The 21,898-nt window shown below is 44.7% G+C and overlaps 3 protein-coding genes and 1 non-coding gene across 11 annotated transcripts in view; 2 read left to right on the top strand and 2 right to left on the bottom strand.

Annotated features, from left to right (window-relative positions):
• Positions 1-7,552, bottom strand: part of LOC115179797 (CLIP-associating protein 1-B) — a 38,107-nt gene extending 30,555 nt beyond the window's left edge. For 4 of the 8 annotated variants that reach the window (XM_029741575.1, XM_029741576.1, XM_029741579.1 and 1 more), the window contains exons 1-8: positions 7,251-7,552; positions 5,909-6,494; positions 2,654-2,732; positions 2,237-2,340; positions 2,040-2,131; positions 1,858-1,933; positions 569-666; positions 326-396 (exon numbers count right to left, since the gene is read on the bottom strand). In XM_029741575.1, the coding sequence (XP_029597435.1) occupies positions 326-396; positions 569-666; positions 1,858-1,933; positions 2,040-2,131; positions 2,237-2,340; positions 2,654-2,732; positions 5,909-6,103 (715 nt within the window). In that variant the 5' untranslated portion in view covers positions 6,104-6,494; positions 7,251-7,552. The remainder of the gene's footprint in view (positions 1-325; positions 397-568; positions 667-1,857; positions 1,934-2,039; positions 2,132-2,236; positions 2,341-2,653; positions 2,733-5,908; positions 6,495-7,250) is intronic. The other 4 variants (XM_029741580.1, XM_029741578.1, XM_029741583.1 and 1 more) reach the window with 1 other exon arrangement.
• LOC115179886 (U4atac minor spliceosomal RNA) lies at positions 3,092-3,221 on the top strand. Its single transcript, XR_003873014.1, has one exon. It is a non-coding gene; the product is annotated as a U4atac minor spliceosomal RNA (small nuclear RNA).
• A 495-nt stretch (positions 7,553-8,047) lies between the features above and the next one.
• LOC115179798 (H(+)/Cl(-) exchange transporter 4) lies at positions 8,048-17,715 on the bottom strand. The gene is made up of 14 exons (XM_029741587.1): positions 17,560-17,715; positions 16,730-16,890; positions 16,394-16,493; positions 15,934-16,121; positions 15,574-15,696; positions 15,203-15,409; positions 15,002-15,082; positions 14,565-14,837; positions 14,013-14,285; positions 13,252-13,438; positions 12,915-13,116; positions 10,902-11,098; positions 9,983-10,202; positions 8,048-9,374 (listed from the first exon to the last, which is right to left on the bottom strand). Exons 1-14 carry the CDS (start codon positions 17,570-17,572, stop codon positions 9,284-9,286), a joined length of 2,316 nt encoding a protein of 771 aa, XP_029597447.1. The 5' UTR covers positions 17,573-17,715; the 3' UTR covers positions 8,048-9,283.
• A 1,555-nt stretch (positions 17,716-19,270) lies between these two features.
• LOC115179799 (putative claudin-24) lies at positions 19,271-21,519 on the top strand. The gene has a single exon (XM_029741588.1). It carries the CDS (start codon positions 19,645-19,647, stop codon positions 20,326-20,328), a length of 684 nt encoding a protein of 227 aa, XP_029597448.1. The 5' UTR covers positions 19,271-19,644; the 3' UTR covers positions 20,329-21,519.
• Positions 21,520-21,898: the final 379 nt, after the last annotated feature.

Genomic DNA, 21,898 nt, shown 5'->3' with positions numbered 1-21,898 from the left:
GTTGCATTTCATGCTGGACAGGAAAATTCTCTGCAACAACAGTGATCAAATGAAGATAGCAGCTGTGTATATTTTGATGCATTGTGATCTAAAAGCCAAAACTGATCCTAGATCAGCAATCATACTGCTTTATTGATATGGACCCAGATTGGATATGAGATCCCCCCATCAACTCCATAAGCATAGTCATAATCCCACTGCACTTCTTGCACTACACTAGAACGTTTCAATATAACAAAGCTCAATGGAAAGGGATGAACGTTACCATGAGTTGCTGGACAGAGGGGAAGTACAACAGTGAGAGCAAAGGAAGTACTGTGCTTACCTGAGACAGGGGACAGGATCATGTTCCCTGATCTTTGAACTTCATCAAATTTACTGAAAATAACATTCAACCTGGAAAGACAGAGAGTATATTGTTTTAAAGGCATCGTCATACAATTATGACGAGGCGCAAGCCTAAAAGCAGACAGTCGGGCTCCCTGGAGATACCAGAGAACTGGGTCATGGTGACTGCACTTCCAACAGAAAGCCTTGGTATCGGAAACACAACAGAGGATGAAGGTACCGTGACTGTGGCAGTCCTTTTTTCCCCAGGTCCATCCGCACCCTCTCCCCGACGTGTCTGTAGATTTCAACAAGACAGTTCATGGCCCCGTCTCGCACCTGTGTGTCAGGAAATAAAACAGGGCAGATTAACACGGCTTCACTCATCTGTCTGCCCACTAACCGCTCGACTCTGCGGACATAATCATTTGTCTGGATTGAACATAAAATCAAGAGATCCTCTCTTATTGACTGTAATAGTCAATTTAGTTGTGCATATGAAACCGACAATGATAAAAGATGGCTGGCACTATATCAGTACAGGAAGAGAGGTCCATGGACACAGCTTCCTGTTCCCGACAGGAAGTGGGAAATGCTGTTGAAGTGCGTGATGACAGGAGACAGAGCAAAGCCTTTTTGAAAAAGTCTACAAAACAGGCTAATTGCAAGGAATGAACAGACAAGAGATATCAGGAAAGTACTGAAGTCTGATGAGTTCACATGGAATCTGTAACACTGTTGGTCAACCACCAGAGAGTTCTAAAACACCAATAATGTTGCTGTCAAAGTCAGCATCCAGACAAAAATCCAGTCTAACACCACAATGTACACTGAACAAAAATATAAACGCAACATGTAAAGTTTTGGTCCTATGTTTCATGAGCTGAAATAAAATATCAGAATTTTTCCATATGCACAAAAAGCACATTTCTCTCAAATTGTGTGCACAAATTTGTTTACATCCCTGTTAATAAAAGGCCACTCTAAAATGTTCACTTTTGTCACACAACACAATGCCACAGATGTCTCAAGTTTTTAGGGAGCGTGCAATTGGCATGCTGACTGCAGGAGTGTCCACCAAAGCTGTTGCCAGAGAATTAAATGTGAATTTCTCTACCATAAGCCGCCTCGAATATCCTTTTAGAGAATTTGGCAATACGTCCAACCGGCCTCACAACCGCAGACCACGTGTGACCACACCAGCCCAGGAACTCCATATCCGACTTCTTCACCTGCGAGATTGTCTGAGACCAGCCACCCGGACAGCTGATGAAACTGAGGAGTATTTCTGTCTGTAGTAAAGCTGTTTTGTGGGGAAAAACTCATTCTGATTGGCTGGGCCTGCCTTCCAGGCTCACCCATGGCTGCGCCCCTACCCAGTCATGTGAAATCCATAGATTAGGGCCGAATGACTTTAATTAAATTGACCGATTTCCTTATGTGAACTTTAACTCAGTAAAATCGTTAAAATTGTTGCGTTTATATTTTTGTTCCGTATAGTTTAATAACCTAAAATAAATGTAACTATACCTGGCTTGTAGGGTCTCCTAAAAGATTACATATGTGGGGGACAATTTTGCTGAGGGTCAAGCCTTGAGCTCCATATCTGTAAGGAAAAAATATATATAAAAAATGTAAATCACACAAAGAATGTGTAAGACAAAACAGATGAAATAGTACGTTTAAACCATTACTGGCTATTATGAACTTACACATTTAACGTGGCGATAAGGCAAATGCAGACACTCTCCCTGGTCCTGTTGTTCTTGTGTTTGAATCCCCCTAACATTCGGTCCCATACATACTGCAAATAAAAACATTTATTGTAGTCCTTTTTTTTTTTTTTTTATGAAACGGTTTATTTTCTATACTAACACGTAGGTGAGTCTACAGTGCGTGCTGACATTACCTGTGGGTTAGCGGCTTGGTCCATGATCTTTAGCAGGAGAGCTTGGTCCTGGTCTCGGACTTGGTCCTTTGAGTCGCCTAGTCGATCTATCAAGCTCGGCAAAACTAACGGAAGGGAGAAGGCAAGGACAAAGATATGAATTATGTTACATTTACGTCATTTAGCAGACGCTCTTATCCAGAGCGACTTACAAATAGGTGCATTCACCTTATGATATCCAGTGGAACAACCACTTTACAATAGTGCATCTAAATCTTTTAAGGGGGGGGGGGGGGGGGGTTTAGAAGGATTACTTTATCCTATCCTAGGTATTCCTTACAGAGGTTATGTGACAACAACTCAAGGTGACAAGGACTCAAGAAAACGATGAATCATAAAGATGTGTTGTAATGCATACAATTGCCAGGGATAGTTTACCAGTTCCAATCTGTGTCCTAAACCGTTCCTGTAGTCTTGTTACTAAAGCTGTCAGTATGTCCATTCCCAACAAAGCCACCTAAGAATGAAGATCAACATTTTAAAAAATGTAATACTTACATTTTTTTCTAAATAACATAGGCTATTCAACAAAAGCATAAATGTTAGACATTTTTGAGAGAGAAGAATGCATAACATAAAAAAAGTATCCTTTGAAATACAAGCTCCGCTGCAAAGGATTGTGGGTAATGTGATAAATCTTGGTTTTGTTCCGTTTACAAAATGTTAAAAGCAAAGGAAGCCCTCAAACACAAATAATATATATATTGTAAACAACCTACTTATGCTGCTGTAGGACTACAGTAGAAAATAAAATATTAACCATGTCAGAAAGCACTTTGAGATTTGATTAGGTCTTGGCTGGCACTAAGGAAGGTATCTTTCCTTGTCTTGGGGTGGCATAGGACACTCAATGAACGTGTAGTGAGAGTATCCCTGCTAACGCCATAATCAACACCTTTGCATCACCTGAGCTTCTTGCTTGGGCTATGGTGCAATTTTTGGAACCCCAGGGTTTATATTTGGAGAATGAGAACAATTTCTGAACAGTTTCCTGCTGTCTAATGTTCCCTAGTAGATAATTGCACATTCAACATTATTGCTGGTTGTAAATACAAATTCATTATTGCTGCATATCAAAAAATGTGTCTGTGTAAATAGCTTTAATTGCTGAAGACTATTCAGAAGTGACAGAACACAAAAACACACCATTTCAGAACAGGTAGTCCATCAACAGCTGTGAGCCTGCTGCAGTGCCCCCTCCCTCTGAAAGTCCTGCAGTGTTTGACTAGGCCTGCCTTCCTTTCCTTCTTCATCAACAGCTTTCAACCTACTCCCATCTGATGCTGAAACAAAAACACAGCACTTCCAGCGCTGATAATAAAAACTAACTGGTCTTTACTAGTAGGGCAATGACAGAAGCTAGCAAAAAGAGAAAATCAACTAAATCCTGATCATTCTTCACGTAGAGGTTTAGCCTATTCATTGATTCCTAGCCATTCACGTGGCATTCTCCTCCCCTCTACTTGTGGGGGCCAGCCCAGGTAGATAGACACCAGACAAACTGGGTCTCATCTGGGGTAGCCTAATGATAGTTTGTAAAATAAGCTCACCACTATCGCCGTGGGAGTCCATGTCCCCATTACTGTACTGTTCTCTCTGAGCAATCACTCTGATTGGAGGGGACACCGTTTCTAGAGCAGCACAGGGTGCAGCGTCCTGATTCGCAGCGAGAGAGGTAAGCTGTTTTCTATGCGTGTGAGTGCGCGCGTGTGTGTGTGGCAGCAGAGTTGTTGCCATGGCTTCTCCCTTCATCACACACAGAGTTCAGAGGTCAGCTCCAGCCTGAAAGCACAGACAAATCAAAGCAGCAAACCCCTTGCTTGAGTCGACAGATTACTCAACATCAGAGCTCGACAAAAACAAGCTGCGATACCGTCTGTAGTGTCCCGCTCCGCCACCTCAATGGAAGAAGCCGTTAGAGACTCTGACCACTGACAGTCTGGCTGGACATTTGTGGAGTTGGAATAGCTGTCATAAACAGTTCTGGGGAATTGTATCAGCTAGGATAATAGCCTAAAGCTTGGGTAGGGGGTCGAATTGTCTGCTCTGCTGATAACAAGAGACCCATATTATATTGTGTGTTTGCAGGACAAATGTCCCTAGTGGAATACCGTCTCTAGTGGATACAGATCAAACACAGAGGATTCAGGCCACCAAACAGATTACCATCCCCTTGGTGAAGAACGAATTCCTTACTGCTCAGCCTTCATCTTGTGTTTGTGCCTGTACTGAGGCTGAAGACCTAACAGTGAAAGAATGGGTGGGTGATGTAATGTTTTGGGTTGCTGGACATGTAGGCTAGCTAGGCTTAGGCTACATCTGATGAATCACAATCACATTTTTTCTAGGACTGGCAAGGTGAGATCTACTCTGGTGGGATCTGGGGGTCAAGAAGACCTTCAAATGAACAGAGTACTAGGATACACAGGGATCACAGACACCAAGTGGTTTAGAGTCCATCCACCTCATTCTGCACTGTTCTTTATGACAACCAGCTATTAAAAGCCCCATGGTAGTGAGCAGCCATCAACAGCCGTCAGGAGCTAACCCACTGGTCATTTACAAAACAGCCTCCAACACTCTACTCAGCAAACTGGATGCAGTCTATCACAGTGCCATCCATTTTGTCACCAAAGCCCCATATACCACCAACCACTGCGACCGGCATGCTCTCGTCGGCTGGCCCTCGCTACATATTCGTCACCAGACCCACTGGCTCCAGGTCATCTATAAGTCTATGCTAGGTAAAGCTCCACCTTATCTCAGCTCACTGGTCACCATAACAACACCCACCCGTAGCACGCGCTCCAGCAGGTATATCTCACTGGTCATCCCCAAAGCCAACACCTACTTTGGCCGCTTTTCCTTACTGCAAAAATCACTGAAGTTGGAAACTTATATTTCCCTCTAACTTTAAACATCAGCTATCTGAGCAGCTAACCGATCGCTGCAGCTGTACATAGCACATCCAATCTACCTACCTCATCCCCATATTGTTTAAAAAATATATATATATTATTTACTTTTCTGCTCTTTTGCACACCAGTATTTCTACTTGCACATAATCATCTGCACATCTATCACTCCAGTGTTCATTTGCTAAATTTCAATTACTTTGCTACTATGGCCTATTTATTGCCTTACCTCCTCATGCCATTTGCACACACTGTATTTAGACTTATTTTTTTCTATTGTGTTATTGACTGTACGCTTGTTTATTCCATGTGTAACTCTGTTTTGTTGTTTGTGTCGCACTGCTTTGATTTATCTTGGTCAGGTCGCAGTTGTAAATGAGAACTTGTTCTCAACTGGCCTACTTGGTTAAATAAAGGTGAAATAAATACAAATGAAAAAAAAACTGGTCAGCTCATCACTGCAGTACACATGAAGAGGGCCTATAAAGCAATTCACCTAATATTGTGCACAACGAGCCTTCGTGTGAAGTTTGAAGCCACAGAGCCTGTAGGTTATATTCTCCCCCCAGGTGACAGTCTCACACACCCTTGCTGAACTATGTCCCAGTGAATGACAGATTATTTCCTACACTTGTGTTACACCAGTACCTTTCACCTTATGGTAATTGTGGCAAGTTTTTGGCTGCCTGTGACAGTGCCATCCCATGGTATCCCATACCTTGAAATTGCTGGAGTTGACCCAGTTGGTAGCGACACCATCCACCATTCTGTCCAGCATGGTCTGGTCCTGCTCCAGGTCCTGGGACTTGTCCTTGTCCAGGATGGAGTCTATGATGTCTTGGCCCACCTGTAGTCTCCTACCCAGGTCCTTCTGCATAACCTGCTCCATACAGTACTCCATATTCCACTCCATAGTGTCTCACCAAAGGTATAACACCACAATGTCACGAGACAAGGAAAAATGTATAGGCCTAGTCCCCTCACAGAAAAGATCTTAACTGGAGTGTAGGCCTATATCCCAGAGATATTACACACTTTCCTATATCCCAGAAAGTGTGTAATGTTTATCCTAAAAAGTTGACCCTTTATTTCAAGGGTATGCTGTGGAGATGAAATCACGGGGAAGGCGAGAATGCGGAGATAACAGCAGTCCAGTCAGGAACTGTCCAGAGGTTTTAGGTCACTCGTGTTCCAGATCAAACTACAAATATGAGCAGTCGTGGACAAGAGGACGGAGGATGAAGAAGAGGATTGCTGAAATGATTGTACTTCATTCTTCAGTAATTCTTCGCTTTCTTGTAGACCTAAAATCCCAAGGGGATACATAATTATTATACCAGGTACTCCAAACAATAGGCCTCATTGTAACACAAACTAAGCAACACAGTGTAATTACAGTCAGTGTAACAATTAGTAGCTAGTTTATAACAATAGTATTTAGCTGGACTACTGAACTGAGAATTACACACTAACGTTAGACAGCAATAAAGCCCCACGTTTATTGAAGCATCGATACACAATTTACTTAGTTAACTTTAGTTACGTAGCTAGTTAGCTAGCTACTGCACGTTGTGAAAGTTGCTAGCTAGTGTTATTGGTTTAGCCAAGCTAGCTGGCTAGCTTAGTAAATTAGATAGCTAGCTAGATAGCTTTTGTGCTAAACAAAACGGATAGCTAGCTAACTTGAAATATGACGAATTATTTGCTATACAGACAAATAACTATTTAGCTGGTGAAAACATTACTGTTAAATAGTTAGCTAGCTAACGTTAGATTAAATGCGGCTAACGTTATAAACCAACACTGAATCAAGGAGAGGAAACGTAGCTGACGTTAACTAGCTAGACGAAGCTAACTAGCTAGCCGCTAGCTAGCACGCCAAGCTGGTTCACTGTCTCCTCCAGCTAGCCAGCCTCCGTTGGCTAACTGTCTCTAGCAGCTACCAGCAAACACTGAAATGATGCTAACAAATATCAGCGGTCAATTCATTTACACTAGAATTAGGCAATTCTCGTCACTAATTTATCAAGGGATTATTAACTAGCTAGTTAGCCAATTACCAATCATCTGCATCCAGCCGCTCGTCTCAGTTCAGATTCGTTAGGAAAAAATCAAGAGCCAGGACACTGGACTTCCAGCAGTACTACTAGTAAGTTAGCAGACAATGAACCCGCACGTACTGTATGCGTGGAGCCAAGTACAGTACTCACAACAAACGTTATGTAGCCTGCTAGCTAGCTCGATCCAATGTGTGATGACATCATCTAGCTAGCAACAGTTACTTAAAAAAATATTCTGCTAGCTACGTTAGCTGTTTGGTTTACAGTAATAGTTTCCAGTGAATGTCATACATTTGTAGCTTGTTTGCACGCCAACAGTGCCCTCTGCAGTCTATTACTGAAAGCTCACTCTCACTTTCAAATATTTTTATTGCAAAACAGTAAACACTGACATTTAAGAGTTTGTACAGTGTGTTGTTTTGTATCTCAAATAGTTTGTCTTATTTTAGAAGAAAACGTGTAATAATAAAACACTGTGTAAATAACTATTTCACTTTGTAGAGCTAGCCTTTGAATTTTAAAACAGTGCAGGTGTCAAACGCAGGCTATTATGGGATGACCTTATCTTAAAAAAGGTCATCCTTTTTAAAATAATGTGATCATAACCTGTCTGTCAGTCGAACCTCAAAATAATATTATAGCAACCCTCAATTATCCCTTTTCCACATGGTTCCTTGTGTTTCAACATCACATATGACAAAGATATTACTAGCATGTGATGAGTATCATATGCCTCCTGCAATTGAATTATGTCTTAAACTTTATCTATGTTATAATACAATTACATAAATATCTCATTCTTGTTGACACAATGCCCCTTTTATTTAATGTCAGAACCGTGTACATTGCAAATAGTATATATTGAGCATCACTTAGACGTTATTTACAAACACCAACAAAAGTGCAAATATCCATTTTCTGTACCAGTTCCAAGTTACAGTAATGTTGAACAGCTCATTAGAATAATACATATAAAACAACTACAGTAGTGTTCAATTGCTCGAGATAATGACAATCGATAGTTTCTCAATACAGTAGTAACAATGGATAGATGGATTTGAAAAAAATATGAATAAATATGGATTTATCTTTCAGTATGAAATGACAAAGAAGGAGAACCTAGTGTGGCTCTTGTCTGGACTGATATGTATAAAATTAAACAAAAAGAACCAAAGTGAGGCAGGTTCGATATTTCAACAGTTATTTTCCACAATACATTCCCTCGGCATATTAAAACAAAACCTATGAAACTGGTGAGGGACAGCATGGAGTGAGAACTATAAAGTAACAAGAAAAACATTGGACTTGGTGGCTTTTTCTGGTTCAGCTATTTTTCTTCCAAAGTGCATTCTTCATTGAAAAAAAAAAAACAACAAAAAAGTCTGGGTAAATTAATCAATTGACATTATAGGCTGTCCTCTAGCAAATACATACAGTACCAGTGTTAAAACTATGTTATTACAGTTCAATATTGAGAAACATTTGAGAAGCCGCAAATGTCAAAGTAACACCTGGGAACAATGGGTTCTAAGGGCCACCAACTTAACATTGACAACTTAGACTCAAGTCAGTCACAGCAGGTGTTGAAGCGTCACTGAAAACAGAAATATGGCGTCGGCGGCACATCAAACTAAAACAACTCATCATCCCAGACATAAGGTGCTTCCCCTCCTTGCCATGATTGGCACCTCTCTCCCTTCATCTCTCCATCCTGGTTCTCACACCCCTATTCCTCCACCCCTCCCTCTTGGTCCCTCTTTCCTGGTCCTCACACCCTCTTCTTTTATCCTTACACCCCTCTTGATTCATCCTTCCATTCTGGTCCACACACCCTTCATTTACCCATCTTAGTCCTGATCCCCCTCTTCCTTCACCCCTCTTTCTCCATCCCTACATTCTAAACACTGGGGGCCTGTATTTGAGGAGTGACTCTTCTTCATTACAGGTTACAGTAGCGTTTGACTATTTACAATCTGAGGGAGGGGTGGGGCAGAGAGGTCCTTGGGATAATAAAGCTGCTTCTTCTTGGGCCACTAGTTAAACATGATGGATTCTGGGTCCTGGTTCATCATCTGGGCCATGTGACGGAGGACATCCTTCTTAGTGATGATGCCCAACAGACGCCTAGAGAGACGGGGGGGGAACAAAACAAAACACAAATCATTCCACCATCCAATAAACCTCAGAATGATAGTCTTCATAAATCTAACACCAAAGTAAAATGAGCCTATTTTAGAATACTGGGCCCTTTTTCCCAAAAGCATGTTAAAGCTAAGTTTATTGTTAGAACCTTCATTAGGAGCATACTTAAATCTCCGAGCCGTTTCCCAAAACCCTCGTTACTATAGCTGCTCTTGATTAAGCGCGTTGTTTTAGAGTAAGCATTAGAATTAGACGCTTCAATAGTTCTAGCCATAGGTGATAATATCTCATAGGAGCTGATCTGTCGTCAGTATCGCGGAATAATTCTGACGTCAAGGTAAGATTGGAAAGGGAGAACGCTGATCCGAGAGCAGCGCCGTCTTTCTTTCAATCCTGTTGTTAATCGCCACACGCATCAACAACGCATTTAGCCAACGTTCTGTCTGCGCGGCGTTTCGGGAAACGCACGTTACGTCTCCGGCCGTCGTAGGAGAGAGCCGTTGTTAAAACAGTAGTTAGCCTAAATCCCGTCGCTGTCGGGAAACCCCGGGCCTGGACTGTATTGGTTAATTGACTGATGACAGACTCACCCGCTTCTGGTGACCAGACACTGTCGGAGGCCCAGCTTCCTGAAGATGTCCACCACGGTCTCCATGGGGGTGTGGTCCGTGACGGTGAAGGGGCTGAGGTTGAGGATGCGCCGCAGCTTCAGGGGCTGGGGGTCGCAGGCCTCAGCCACCTGGGGGTTGTCCTCCGTGAAGTAGACCACAGAGCTGCTCACCACCCCGTCCTGCTTCTGACGGGCGGTCTCTGAGAGGGAGAAAAATCAGCTTTGGCTCCTCAGACCCGACAGAAAATAATGAACCGACACATTAAATACTGTTCAACACATGCTGATGGTTTTATATGGGACTTACAGCAGCTATGTTCACAACTTGCTATTCATGTTCTCCAAACAAAATGTTTCATGTTTAGCGAATCATTTCACGGTGAAAACAACCTGATGGCACAGTCCCGCTATTTTGTTAAACGGAACCAGGCCTTTTAGCACATCAGATATCAACGTCGTAGAGGGAGACCAGAGAGAGGTCATTTTGGAAGTGGGTTGCTCGTGTGATTGTTGGATGGAGTGGGCCTTTGCCAAAAAGCTTCTCAAATACAAGCCTCTCATATCACGCTTGTACAGCCTTGGATATGAGTGCAAGTCGGGTAGCGCTGATATTTGGCAGCATCGGCCATGTTACATAGGCTTACAGTCCATGGCCTTCAGATTGCAGGCCCGCCTAAGACTTGAGAAAAGCAATTAGCAAGGTACTGATCTCTTTCAGCTGTTATGGGCATCCTAGCTGTATGAAGAAGGTGCTTTTTGTATCCTTAAGTGTCTATGTATCCAAGACCAAGATTGTAATGTGATTTGTGGATTAGAATAAAGTATTTAAAATGTGTGTGTGTGTGTGTGTGTGTGTGTGTGTGTGTGTGTGTGAGAGAGAGCCAGGGTTAATGTCTTACTGATGGCCACAGTGAGTTCCCTGCGCTGGACGAAGCCGATGAGGCGCTCTGACTCTCGGGACACGACCACAGGGAAGCCGTTGTAGTCGGTGTCCTTGATGAGCGTCTCCACGTCCTCCACCGTGGTGCTGTCCTGGGTCAACACGGCCAGGGGGGGCTCACTGCGCCTGGGACGCATCACATCCGTGGCCAGGGTCCTGTGTATGCATCACATTGGGAATTCTCAGACACAGATTACTCCAACTCCTGGAAGCAAAAGCATGGTCAATGGAGAATCTCCATTGAAATATACACTGCTCAAAAAAATAAAGGGAACACTTAAACAACACAATGTAACTCCAAGTCAATCACACTTCTGTGAAATCAAACTGTCCACTTAGGAAGCAACACTGATTGACAATAAATTTCACATGCTGTTGTGCAAATGGAATAGACAACAGGTGGAAATTATAGGCAATTAGCAAGACACCCCCAAAAAAGGAGTGGTTCTGCAGGTGGGGACCACAGACCACTTCTCAGTTCCTATGCTTCCTGGCTGATGTTTTGGTCACTTTTGAATGCTGGCGGTGCTTTCACTCTAGTGGTAGCATGAGACGGAGTCTACAACCCACACAAGTGGCTCAGGTAGTGCAGCTCATCCAGGATGGCACATCAATGCGAGCTGTGGCAAGAAGGTTTGCTGTGTCTGTCAGCGTAGTGTCCAGAGCATGGAGGCGCTACCAGGAGACAGGCCAGTACATCAGGAGACGTGGAGGAGGCCGTAGGAGGGCAACAACCCAGCAGCAGGACCGCTACCTCTGCCTTTGTGCAAGGAGGAGCAGCAGAAGCACTGCCAGAGCCCTGCAAAATGACCTCCATCAGGCCACAAATGTGCATGTGTCTGCTCAAACGGTCAGAAACAGACTCAAAGAGGGTGGTATGAGGGCCCGACGTCCACAGGTGGGGGTTGTGCTTACAGCCCAACACCGTGCAGGACGTTTGGCATTTGCCAGAGAACACCAAGATTGGCAAATTCGCCACTGGCGCCCTGTGCTCTTCACAGATGAAAGCAGGTTCACACTGAGCACATGTGACAGAGTCTGGAGACGCCGTGGAGAATGTTCTGCTGCCTGCAACATCCTCCAGCATGACCGGTTTGGCGGTGGGTCAGTCATGGTGTGGGGTGGCATTTCTTTGGGGAGCCGCACAGCCCTCCATGTGCTCACCAGAGGTAGCCTGACTGCCATTAGGTACCGAGATGAGATCCTCAGACCCCTTGTGAGACCATATGCTGGTGCGGTTGGCCCTGGGTTCCTCCTAATGCAAGACAATGCTAGACCTCATGTGGCTGGAGTGTGTCAGCAGTTCCTGCAAGAGGAAGGCATTGATGCTATGGACTGGCCCGCCCGTTCCCCAGACCTGAATCCAACCAGACATCATGTCTCGCTCCATCGACCAACGCCACGTTGCACCACAGACTGTCCAGGAGTTGGCGGATGCTTTAGTCCAGGTCTGGGAGGAGATCCCTCAGGAGACCATGCGCCACCTCATCAGGAGCATGCCCAGGCGTTGTAGGGAGGTCATACAGGCACGTGGAGGCCACACACACTACTGAGCCTCATTTTGACTTGTTTTAAGGACATTACATCAAAGTTGGATCAGCCTGTAGTGTGGTTTTCCACTTTAATTTTGAGTGTGACTCCAAATCCAGACCTCCATGGGTTGATAAATTGGATTTCCATTGATTATTTTGTGTGATTTTGTTGTCAGCACATTCAACTATGTAAAGAAAAAAGTATTTAAGAAGATTATTTCTTTCATTCAGATCTAGGATGTGTTGTTTAAATGTTCCCTTTATTTTTTTGAGCAGTATATATTTAGTTCAGTATGCTTAATTTGTGTAAAACCAGCCCTTCGAGAAGGGGTGACTCCCGACTACTGCAGGGTTGAGACTTGACAAGGGGAGGGGTGAGGTTCCTCCCCTGAGGAGGAGGAGGAGGAATGACAAAGTTCCTAATATGTATCCCATAATACCTGTGTGTGAACTCGTCCCTGACGTCCAGATAGGGGTAGCCGTTGAGTTGGATGTGGGACTCGTAGATACCCTCCTTCCCAAAGGCGTCCGCTACCCACTTACTGGTGACGGCTGCGGCCATGAGGGGGACGATGTACTCCAGACCGCCGGTCAGCTCAAACATAATGACCACCAGGGACACGGTCATCCGGGTCACGCCTCCTATAACGACAAAACAAAAGGTGTCAACCTAATGACTTGAGTGTTTATTTAATAGAGCGGGAAGTAATCCCTTCCTGTTTCAGTCTGTTGTCTTCCGTTTGGTGCCTAACGAACACTACCCTGATGACGACTCACCCAGACACGCGGCAGCGCCCACCATAGCGTAGAGACCTGGGGTAACACAGTCGGCTCCGGGACGACACCAGTTCTTAAAGATGATCCAGTCATGGTGATGGTAGGCCATCTGCTCCACAGCGATGCCCACGATTCTCCCAGCGATGGCCCCCACAGCCATACTGGGAATAAACAGCCCAGACGGGATCTGAAGACAACACAGAGGACATAAAACAACATGGCTGAGAGGTGATCTGAAGACAACACAGAGGACATAAAACAACATGGCTGAGAGGTGATCTGAAGACAACACAGAGGACATAAAACAACATGGCTGAGAGGTGATCTGAAGACAACACAGAGGACATAAAACAACATGGCTGAGAGGTGATCTGAAGACAACACAGAGGACATAAAACAACATGGCTGAGAGGTGATCTGAAGACAACACAGAGGACATAAAACAACATGGCTGAGAGGTGATCTGAAGACAACACAGAGGACATAAAACAACATGGCTGAGAGGTGATCTGAAGACAACACAGAGGACATAAAACAACATGGCTGAGAGGTGATCTGAAGACAACAATCGCCCAAAGAGCACGGTTATCCTATTCAAAACTTGGTAACACTTTATTTGAAGGGTACCTACATAAAAGGACCTAATATTTTCATATTTCATAATCCATACATAACGCATTCATAAGCAGTTCAGTAACACTTCATAACTGCTTACGTCAGCTATCATAACCCCATCTAGCCATGCCGTACAGCAAACTGACCTTCATGCCAAAGGTGAAGATAGTTATTACAATCTTAAAGATAAGAGCCAGGGCCAGCTGCCACAGAGCGCTGTAGACCCCGGGTCCAGCAGGGCGGTCTGGGATGTCGTCCACCGGACGGCTCATGTTGGGGTTGTTAACGTAGTCACACAGCTGAGAGGACTCCAGCGCACCGCAGTCGTTGAACAGCTCGGAGATGAGCTCGCTGGTGCTGCGCCGCGTGTACGGGTTAGGGAACGCCAGGACCGCGGTAATACCCGTTATCACGATCACCTTCAATCAATCAAATCAATCACGTTTATTAATGAAGCCCTCGTTTACTTCAGCAGTTCTCACAAAGTGCTTTACAGTAAACCGGCAAAGATCCCAAAAAGCAAGCAAGAAGCAGAACCTGGTATTATGTCTGAGTCATTTAGCAGTTGGCTCTTATCCAGAGCAACTTAACGACAATCAGTGCATTCGACTAAGATGGGCCAAATCACAATCATTGCATTAAAACCTTCTTCTGAATAGCTACTTCCTGCTAAGTCAGTTAGTGCCACAGTTAGTTACCTCTAGGACGGGGTACTTCCCCAGCAGAGTGGTCTTCCTCCTCCTACACCAGGCGATGTTCCCCCGGATGAAGAGGGTTCCCCAGAGGCCCCCGAACACCCCCAGCAGGATGAAGGGGACCAGCTCAGCCATGTACCAGGGGGTGTGGTACTCCACGTAGAACAGGACCAGCCTGCTGTTGCCGAACGGGTTGATGGCGCGCAGGGTGAAGGCCGCCACCAGCGCAGCGAAGAAGGAGCGCCACAGGGTCTTCAGAGGGAAGTAGTAACTCACCTGAAGAGGACAGAGATGACATAGCGACGGCACTTCTACCAAAATACTTTAGTACGTCAAAAGGTAACGGACAGGGGAAATAACGGCTGCATATCTGGGAGTGAGATGACATTTGATTGAAAGGACGCAGCAGGTGATTTATAACGGACTTAAGTGTACAACACCTCCTCCAGGCTGAAGAGAACTCCTCCAATCGGAGCTCCAAAAGCCACGGACACCCCAGCAGCGGCAGCAGCCGATAACACCTGCACAACAGACAAGCCGAGTTACATACAGACTACACAAAATACTTGGATAAATTGTTTCAATTTCCCCAATTTGTATTATTTCCGTAAAAATGGGAGCGTAATGGGCTATAACCGTACCTCTCTGCGCTTGCCCTCGTTCTTGCTGTACTTGGAGAACAGGGAGCAGAAGAGGTTACCACAGCAGCAGGCCACGTGGACCAGGGGCCCCTCCTTCCCCAGGCTGAGCCCGGAGGACACAGCCAGGACCAGGGTCACCGTCTTGATCAGCAGGGTCCACTTCCCCAGGTAACCCCGGATGATGAACCCACTCAGGATGGTCTTGATCTACCCAAGACGACACACAGCAGCCCCTCATTGGTATAACCTTTGCAACTGAGCTGTTATCGGAAATGAACGCACACTCTTTTCAGCCAATGAAAATGCAGTATTTAAAACACTGTACTATGGTTATTTTCTATTGGTGAACGCTACCATTTCAAAACACTCACCTCAGGAATACCTGACCCACAGGCATAGGGGGCAAAGACCCTTACTAGAGACACAGCCAGGAAAGAGAATAACAGCGCCCACAATACATACAGGAAGTAATTCAACACATACGCCCCGGGACCCTGGAGAAACAAGAACAGGTGGAATGTATGGGTTTAAGGACCTGATACACAATCATCCCACCCTATATCACAACAAACACCAAGTTAAACCTCAGAAACTGAGAGAGGTTACATTTCCCCAAGCCACACCACTATATCTAGCCACGTGACGGCTGCCGTTCGTCGGGCTACAACACAGGCTCAGCATTGTGGCTTTAATCAAGAGGATATCTGGTTAGCGGTTACTGATCCGCTGACCTCAGAGTGACCGGTCATCAGCTCGGCCCACTTCTGCCACTGCGGACACTTGTCTCTGTCGTCGAAGGTGGTCTCGTTGGAGGTCCAGCAGCACTGCTCACGGCTGTAGTACAGAGCAGACAGACACACCCCTTCTTTCAGATCGGTCATCCAGTCCACAGCCAGGTCTATCACTCCAGCCAGCGTACCTACACGGGAGGACACACAGCACGAGATCACAGATCACACCACGCAAGGGAACGGGCAAAGCCTATCAAAAGGATTCAGACCAGACGTGGTATTTCACAACTCTTGGCTGTGTGACTTCGGATTGGTTGTTAAGAGAGCCACGCGTCATGTCATGCGCGTGCAGCATGAATCCCGGGCACCCAGAAGCAAATCTCACGTGCGCCGTACTACAAGAGACTAGCGCAGCGCCAAAGGTGTAAGACCTTTTGCAGGATGCCTCCGCGGTTCCTACCTGTGAGCATTCCTATGAGCAGCATCACCACCCATCCTGACCAGGCATCCAGAAGACTCTTAATCAGCTCCCAGTAAGACTCCTTACTCTTGATGCTGATCTAGAACAACCATCAATCAACCATCAGCGGCAGGTTCAACGGATCGTCAGGTTAACATAATCAGGTTAACATAATCAGGTTAACCTAATCAGGTTAACATCAAGTTTTTCTATGATGATTATGAAGAAGAAGAGGATGAAGAAGAAGAATTATATCCTTTGGGGATGAAGAAGGAAATGCTTAGAGTGTAGAGCTGTGTGTGTGTGTGTGTGTGCGCGCGGGCGCTCCCCCCTCACCTTCCTATGGCGGTCTGTGTCGCGTGACTTCTCCCGGAGCCAGTCAATGGTGTGGAAGTCTTCGTAGGTGCCGACGTCTGGGAAGGGCTCATCCAGGAAGTCCATCAGGTTCCCAGTACCATTCATCTCCTCTGAGGGAGTGGCCCCAGTACTGCTGGCCCCTGGACAGAGAGACAAAATACGATTTTTGTTTATTGTCTAATGATGGTCTTCACACATGTCCAACGGCGAGAAGCTTCCGCTCTATCCCAACACCTCGAAAAGACACACACAGACAGAGGTTGAAGAGACCGCGAACCCAGCCAAGTCAGGTCTCCGATTCTCAACACTGTATGAAGCTCAATAATGCCCATGAGATGTCTGAAATTGTAAATGTTGGTATTCGGGTCACCAGACAAACCTTGTGATACTGTGTCCAAGTTTTAGCTTCAGTTTGGACATTAGTCCTGGGCAGACAGTGGCCCTTTGTTATGTTCTTATTAGCATTTTATTGCTAACTACATTAGCAGCTTACTTGGATACATGGTCGCTATAATTCTGTGATTTTATTTCCTCTGAAGGTAGCGACGTCATGCAGAGGCAGTGAAAACAGTAACGTTACTGAGCAGTCAAGAATACAAGAGTAGGCTAGCTACTTGCATGAATACTGAATTACAAATCATTGATCAGTGACATATGCCTTCATGTAGCTAGTAGACATAGCTAGCCATAGTAAGTAGATATGGATGTAATGAGACCGTTAACGTTCATGCTAGTTAAGATTTGGCCAGATATGCTTCTCCCTTTATTAATTATGGCATTATTAGACATGCAATGAAATTCATGCTTACCGTCTCCGTCCATTGTTCCCACGATCCGTCTGCTCAAAATAAACACATCTATATCTTTCAGCTATATAATCACCAATATTGAATGCATTTTGATACTGTGTTAGGTCGTCACCAGCCAAACCTGCTTAGAAAATACAGAGAAGAGGACGTCATAGGTTTCTGCTTCCCACAATGCATTTGCTCAACCTGTCAACGCATGAAGGTGGAATTGTGGGTAGTGAAATGGCGACGCCTTGTGGCTGAAATAAAAAAACATGTTTTTATCCGTTTATTCATCTCAGTGCGTAGGCTACTGTTCACTCAGAGAGACCACCAGACCACTAAACTGCCTCTATAAAGTGTTACTTGTGTACTATTGTGTGTTGAAAATGTTTGTTCTTCTCTCCTTGACATGGCCTGCATATTCAGCCTCCTACTTGGGTCACAAGCTCGGTATGTCAGAGATCTGATACAGGAAAAGGAATGTATCACCGGATATTGTTCCAAATCAAAGAAATGCACCGCTTTGAGTACCTCTGTATACTAAAACAATCACTTGATTTATTTAAAATAGCACTTAATAGATGGGCTATTTAATGTATTTGATCAATTCAGAGTCTCCTAAATCTATAGATGACATGTCAATGCCCTAGCAGCAGCATAGCTTGTTTTGTATTTTTAGTTGATATAGCAACCAAAGGATCGGATGTCTTCTCCCATCTCCCATCAGCCTTATTTTAATAGGTAGACACGGTCAGTTTTGTTCTTATTTAATCTCATCTCCCTGGCAACACTCCGTGGGTCCCCACATTTTCTAAAGAAACAAAGCTAGTATTGAAAGAAAGAAGTAATTCCGGAAACTTAAATAGCATTTTTCACCCTGTTTGTGTGTGTTCAGTGGCGTCATGCCCATAAAGGGCACATTAACCGCCTCCAACGTCGTTTAAGAACATTTGTCAGTACGTCCAAACGGCCTCACATGTGTAACCACGCCAGCCCAGGACCTCCACGTCCAGCTTCTTTACCTGCGGTATCATCTGAGACCAGCCACCTGGACAGCTAATGAAACTGATTAGTATTTCTGTATGTAATAAAGCGCCTTTGTGGGGGAAAACTCATTCTGATTGGCTCGGCTTGGCTCCCCAGTGGGTGGGCCTGGCTTCCAAGTGGATGGGCCTATGCCCTCCCAGGCCTATCCATGGCTACGCCCCTGCCCAGTCATGTGAAATCCATAGATTAGGGCCTAATGAATTTATTTGAATTGACAAATTCCCTTATATGAACAGTAACTTTGTAAAAAATTGTTGCATGTTACGTTTACATTTTTGTTCGGTATAATTTGGCAAAGCTATGTAGCCTATTGATTCCTTCTTGATGAATAAATGAAATATTTTTGACATAGAATTAGCCATTATGATTATGGTTCTAGATTGCAGGGGAAAATGTTATTTCGGGTGTTTGAAAAATGCAAAATTCTTCCAGAGGAGAATCATTATGCCCCCCCATATCCTCACATGACACCCATTTGTGTGTGTTTGTGTGTGTATGTTTTGTGAAATAAATCAGCATTTTTATAACATCCTGTCTGCATTTTAAAAGCATCCTTCGTAGGCTACAACCTCCTCACTGTGTGTGTGGAAATGGGCATCACCATAGATCTGAATGATGCTGTTGTTCAATGCGTCTGACTCTCACTCAGTCACTCTCTCCTGACCACTGAGCAAAGCAGCGGCTGAAGCGAGCCTCCAAGGGGAGGGCAACATGTCAGCAAGCCGCTACTTTCCTCCTCTCAACTGCAGATGATGCGTGCATGTTTTGAGTGAGCTACTGATCGTTTGAAGAAGTTACTCCCTCCCAGCCCATGCTGGTAGTTGTAAACCCTAATTGGGCGTACGGTCTTTTGAACAAATTGAGCCTCGGTAGGAACCTACTGGCTGTAGCTTCCTCTCGCTTCAACTGGCTGTAGTTCAGAAAGACAGGAGTAGAGAGAAGCAGTCGGGAGCCCTGGCTGCAGCTGACTGTGGCACAGAGAGACAGGGGGAGCAGGCGACTCGGGAGCCAGAGCTGAGCTGAGCCGGAGAGCGGCCTCTCAGAGTGGGCAGCACTATGGATCCGGGAGTGTGCGTTCTGGAACTCCTCGGGATCCTCTTCTCTATTGGTGCCTGGATCTGCTCGCTGGCCACCACCATCATGTCCACCTGGCTGACCCTGTCCACCGACCTGCTGCCCGCCGAGAGCTACGAGCTGGGCCTGTGGGAGACGTGTGTGGTGCAGGACCTTGGAATTCTGGAGTGCAGACCGTATGACAGTCTCCTCGGCCTGCCCCCGGACATCAAACTAGCCCGGATCCTCATGTGTGTAACAGTGGCCACGGGCCTCCTGGGTCTCCTGCTAGCCATTCCTGGAAGCTACTGGATCAACAGCTGCAACCAGGGGCCTGAGGGGTTGAGGGTGAAGAGATTGCTGAAGATGCTGGGGGGGATATTGTGCTTGGTGGCAGGGATACTGGGTCTCATACCTGTGTCTTACATCGCTCACCTGACGGTCATGCGGTTCTTCGATGAGGCCGTGCCGGCCATCGTGCCGCGCTGGGAGTTTGGGGATGCCCTGTTCTGTGGCTGGACGGCGGGGTTTCTACACCTGGTGGCTGGCTCTCTGCTGGTCACCTCCTGCGTGTGCCTACAAGAGGAGCCGTGCACCTTACAAATGCCTATACCACTACCAAGAAGACATACATACGTACACAGTACCACTACCCCACATAGGAAGAGGTCCATGGAATATGTTTGATAAGCTATTGAGAAGTGAGAACAGTATTCTCAGTAGCCTCTGCCCTGTCTCTATCAATGGTGAATAAAACACTGCTTACCTAAAGCTTTTTCATGCTTATTTACATTAGCTATAGTTATTGAGTACTCTTGCTGGGACAAATCTTTCTCCATATATTGAGACAGAATGCTGGTACTTATTTCAATCACTCGAACAGGGTTTTGTGCATCTCATGTTTGCAAAAATATCACCTACTGTACATTTGTCAAACAGAAATTCTTTATGGAACCAAAGAGACTACAGCTTTAAAAGCTGCAATTTCTTCCTAATATGTCGCTGTGCCTACTGTTGGTGCTGTGGAAGAGATAGTGTGCAATGGTGCCAGAGAATTTGATGACAAGCGGTATATCGTCTGTGAAAGGACTGTAAACTACAATTCTGACCAAGGTTGATTATTCTGTATGTCAATGTCAATGATTGCCTTGGATATCATATCTTATCGCAATACCAATTCTTTTTTACAGCATCTATCATCCTTATTGTCCAACAACTAAATAAAACCAGTTTGAATAGAGCTGGTTTCTCACTAGCAAGTGCATAAAAAATGTATCCCTTCTTGATATTCGACACAGTTACTCAATCAACATTGCATTACAGGAATAATTAATCATACAAGTTGTAAATAGAACAAACAGAAAAAGTATAACATTATATTGTAGAAAGCAAATAATAATTCATGTGAGGAATGTACTAAGTATTTGGGAATGTGTGTTTCAAATGGTGAAATATCAGGACTTGCTTGCAACAACTGAACAAGACAATGACTTCATGGATATTTGAGGATCTGATTGTATTTGTTTCATTTCTGCTGAAATTTCCACTATACATTCTCTCTAGTTAGAGGCCAATATTACTGATTTACCACATACGTTATGTCAGATATATACCAATATACATTGTATATTGCTCTGTAGTGGTTTTCTGAATGAATTGATCAGATATTATAGTGCCACAAGGCTACATATCCTACACCAGTTATATCCATACCGTGGAGAAATCTGAATATTACAAAAAAAGTTGATATTATCAAATAAAGAAAAAAATGGACCAAAACCTGACCATGATTCATTCCTAAGCATCACAAACCACCTGCTTGTGTTACACAAGCTCAAACTGTTGCTAGACAACGATGAGGAAGTGAGTTTTAAGTAAGGTGAGATGACATACCAAGTCCAGTGGAAACAGAGCTTAAGTCTAATTCCTGCTGATTTCGGTCTTGGCTCCTGGGCTAAGCTGTAGTTAATGAACATCATCATAATGAAACGTAATGTGAGGAATGTCAGATTTCCTGGACGTCGCCCAATTACACACAAGCTTGCTCAGACAGGTCAGGTTCTTATACATCATTTTTTTGAAATATAACTTTCTCCTTTATTTATTTAGCCAGCTGAGTCCCATTGAGATATGAATCTCTTTCTCAAGGGTTCCCTGCATGGCCAAGCGGAAGCAACAGCCATAAAATACTTCCTGTCTATTTCAATGTCTATTTCAATATGATTTCATTTCCAAATGAGACCATATTCCCTATGTA

The sequence above is a fragment of the Salmo trutta genome, chromosome 39 (genome assembly GCF_901001165.1).
Source record: "Salmo trutta chromosome 39, fSalTru1.1, whole genome shotgun sequence".
Lineage (NCBI taxonomy): Eukaryota > Metazoa > Chordata > Actinopteri > Salmoniformes > Salmonidae > Salmo > Salmo trutta.
The sequence above is the reverse complement of the archived record's forward strand: the minus strand, read 5'-3'. Positions and strand labels throughout refer to the sequence as shown.